Source organism: Malus sylvestris, chromosome 17 (assembly GCF_916048215.2).
Source record: "Malus sylvestris chromosome 17, drMalSylv7.2, whole genome shotgun sequence".
NCBI lineage: Eukaryota > Viridiplantae > Streptophyta > Magnoliopsida > Rosales > Rosaceae > Malus > Malus sylvestris.
The window spans coordinates 7,664,256-7,668,013 of record NC_062276.1 but is presented as its reverse complement, the minus strand read 5'-3'; the positions used below and the strand labels follow the sequence as shown (position 1 = coordinate 7,668,013).

At 46.4% G+C, this 3,758-nt stretch overlaps 1 protein-coding gene across 1 annotated transcript; it reads right to left on the bottom strand.

The window, feature by feature from the left end:
- Positions 1-345: 345 nt before the first annotated feature.
- On the bottom strand, positions 346-1,075 carry LOC126611679 (uncharacterized). The gene is made up of 2 exons (XM_050280053.1): positions 888-1,075; positions 346-616 (listed from the first exon to the last, which is right to left on the bottom strand). The coding sequence occupies exons 1-2, from the start codon at positions 1,073-1,075 to the stop codon at positions 346-348; spliced, it is 459 nt and encodes a 152-aa protein (XP_050136010.1).
- Between the last annotated feature and the right edge of the window lie 2,683 nt (positions 1,076-3,758).

Genomic DNA, 3,758 nt, shown 5'->3' with positions numbered 1-3,758 from the left:
CTTTCACATGGTGCTTGATCCACCATTCCCCTTTTTTCACGTGGTGCCAGATGCACCACCACCTCCTCTTTTTTTTTCTGTATAAATTTGGGTGATGGGTAGAGGAATTTGCAGGAAAGGAGCAAGGAGGCCGAAAAGATGGTGCTTCGAGCTTCACGACCGGCTAGTCGTTTGACGGCGATCTTTGAAGTTCTTTGTTATCATGGTGGTCATAATGACGAGCTCGAGGGAGGCCAGGAGCTGCAGTGAAAGGAGTCAATGCCGAGAGCGCAGAATGTAAGGCGTCGAGCTTCATGATCGGCTAGTCGTTTGACGGCGATCATTGAAGTTCTTCGTCGCTTGTGATCATGGTGGCCAGAATGCACTGCCGTTGCTGTTTTCCTGCGAAGATGAGGATGCACTGTTGCCTAAGGACGAGCCGACATGTTGCTGTGCCTTGTAGAGGAAAAGATGAAGTAGCTGCAGTCCCGCAACCCCCTTGCTTCGTTCATATTCGCCGTCAACCGTTTCACGCACACCATGCATGTGTCGCAGTTGCCGCCGCATTTTACCAGCAGAGTGGAGGGCACGGAAAGCTTTCATGGAGGGCAGGAGAGGAAGTGAGAGGTGGAAGAGAGTCACGGCGGAGAAGAGCTGCTGGTGGCACCAATGCTAAGGATGGTGCGGATTGTTGATGACAGCAGATGTGTAGCAGCTCAACCCTTTGAAGGCATACTGAAGGAAAAGATCTTGGAGTTGGAGTTGTCTCTGAAGCTGGACTTCTCCATTGCCTTCTTGTTCAGAGCGTGCGACGAGTTCTTGCAGGAAGTCCCGGCCTTGAAGTAGACGAGCTTGAGGTCGTCGGCAGATTGGAGGAGGATGTAGAGCTGGAGGAAGAGAGCGAGGAGACAGTGGGGGAAAAGCTGATGATGTTTTGAAGAAAAAGCTTGGACCTTTCTTGTTTGTTTCCGTTGCTTCTGCACTTTGTGGTACTCGACCCGACTCGAATCAGGCGAGATGAACGGGTTGAAGTGGTGGGTTTGGGGGGAGACGCGCCGAGAAGCTGGTGATCGCGCAGCTGCTGTGGTGGAGTCATAGCCCCTGGTGTGTCCGAGTTCCATGTGTTGCTGCCTCTTACCCTGTTGAGACAGCTCCAGCACACCAGAGTACTGACTGCTAAGCGGCTGCGAATTTTGACCGAGATCTGGAAGCATCCTGTGTGAGCTGCTACCATTTTCATTTCCTTCGAAACCCCACGAAGTGATTGGAGGTTGCAGAATGAGGGACTGGTTGAGTCGGAGTCGAAGCTTGAGTCGGAGTCTCTTCGCTGGGCAGAAAGAAAGGGAGAGCTGAGTGGTGATGAAGAGAAGACGATCTAGGAGGGCTTCGAACTGCTCCTTTCGTTCTTCCTGATCATCTCTTGCATTGTATCCAGGAACTCTCATGTAATTGTTGTACCATCTGGATTCTAGCTTGAGGTCCGTGAGCTCGCCGGACCTGGATTTGGGTGCCCTCTGGGTGCCCTTTGGGTGTCCCGAAGTTCCACAGAGACGGAGGGAGAGGGAGGAGAGATTCACGAGGGCGGTAGTGTTGTTGCGCCGTCATCGAGGTGGCTCTGGTACCGCGTTATGTGGGTGTGGGTTCGATCGGTGAGAGAGGGAGATCCGAGAGAGTGCGAGAGATGAGAGTTAGCTGAGAGGTCGGCAAAGGATTAGTTAGCATTTGGTCACCCATTCGCCGATCGAGTTGACATGTCAGCTGTAATGGGAAGTGGCAACATGCCTTCTGAATTGACGAGGTAGGCCTCTGCTCCGGTTCTCCAGTCATCACCCAGTCGCCATTCATCAGCGTCTCAAGCGCAGACTGGGTCTCTTGCGCTTCTGCTGAATCTGCTGTCGCTGCTTCTCGGCGAGCTCATCATCCACTGCTGCGGCGGCGGCTGCTGGTACTGCTGCTGTGGATCTGACGGAATTTGTTGTGGTACCAATCCTCCTGATGGTTACTGCATCATGGTGAAGAAAGGCGGGTGTTTGGGTATGGCGATAAAGGCGTCCTCGTGAAGGAAGAGGGAGGACTGCGGCGCGGTTTGGGAAAACCGATAACCTGAATCCCGAATTGGGTCTGAGAGAGCTGGGCATGGACTGATGCCTTTTGTTGCTGCTGGAGCTTGGTGTTGGGCCGAGACATATATATATATATATGTTTCCCCTTTTTTTTTTTTTTAATACATAATAACATATGTATTCTTTTTTTTTCTTTTTTTTTTTTAAGAAATTGTATCTCTTTTTTTTTTCTTTTTTTTTTCTTTCTTTTTTTTTCTAAATACATAATAACATATGTATTCAATTTTTTTTATTTTTTTTTCGAAGAAACTGTAATTTAATTTTGTACAAAGAAAATTGCAAATTTTCTTAACAAAATAAATTTGTAATAAAATTGACCTTCTTTAATAAAACATTTATTCTTTTTTATTTTGATGTGACTAAACTCGAAAAATTGAACATTCGAGCTACCTACGTACCCCTCCAAAGAAGAGATCAAGTCGTAACGTAGTGCAAATACATACATATTTTTTGGTATTTTCTTTTTGTGCCGTTTGCAGTTTAGGCTCGTGCAGGCAAGGAGCATTTGTTGTCGCCTTTTATGCTCGTGCAGACCAGGAGCTTAGTGCCATGCAGTTTAGGCTCGTGCAGGCGAGGAGCCTTGTGTCTTGCAGTTTAGGCTCTTGCAGACAAAGAGCTTTGTGTCTTGCAGTTTAGGCTTTTGCAGACAAGGAGCTTTGTGTCTGTCAAACAATCTTGGAGAGGTTTTCCTTGCAATTTTCATAGCAAGGAGTCTTGACCGAGTGATTGAAGAAGTCTTCAGGAAAGAAATCACGCATCGTGATGGGGATGGACGATCTATGTGTCGAAATTTCAATATCTTCAACACGTTCAAGTTGCTTTGAAGGTTGACAAGAGCTGCTTTGCCCCCTTTCCGATTGGCGGACTTGTGGATGAGACGTATGCTTCTTGTGCAATTTCTTAGGAGTGACTTGAGTCCATCCCTCAACTTTGCTTGTCTTGGAGGATGCCCCCAACGGTTGAAGTGAAAACTTTGAGTCGGAAGAGCCAAAAGTGATGGTGGTATAGTTTGACTTCACCACATCGTCAAGATCTAGCTCGATGATTCCTTTCTGAGCCAGCTTCATGATGAGATCTTTCAGCACGAAGCACTTTTTTGTCGGATGACTGATGAAGCGGTGGAATTTACAGTATCTTGGACTGTCGGTACGATTCATCTAAAGGGCCGTCGGGGCTTGATCTTGAATTGGTGGATAATTGTTGATCCAAAGGGCCGTTGGGGCTTGATCTTGGAAGAACGATGAACGAAGAACGAAGAGAGCTTTCTTGATTCTTCGGGAACCTGGATGCTTGAGGGCTTCGGAGTTTCAGAGCTTCAGAGCTTCAAGAAGTTTGCATAATGATTTTGGTTCCCTTGAATGAATGAATTAGCCTTCTATTTATAGAAATTTCCAAGGCCTAATTTTGAATATAATATTCCATATGAAATAAGTCGTTTCTGCCAGGTGTTGACACGTGTCCTGTTTGATGACTTTTCCAACTTATTTTGATTTTTTGTTTAGACACACGCTACGTGTAAAATTTATGTAATACATGAGCGTTGAAACTTTAATTTATCGGTCAACATTTATTTACCGAAATTTCGATGTCTACATAAGCCTTGTTAGCAATTGAGGTCCAATCCAAACTTCTGTTAGTCTTTCGTTAAATAAACTT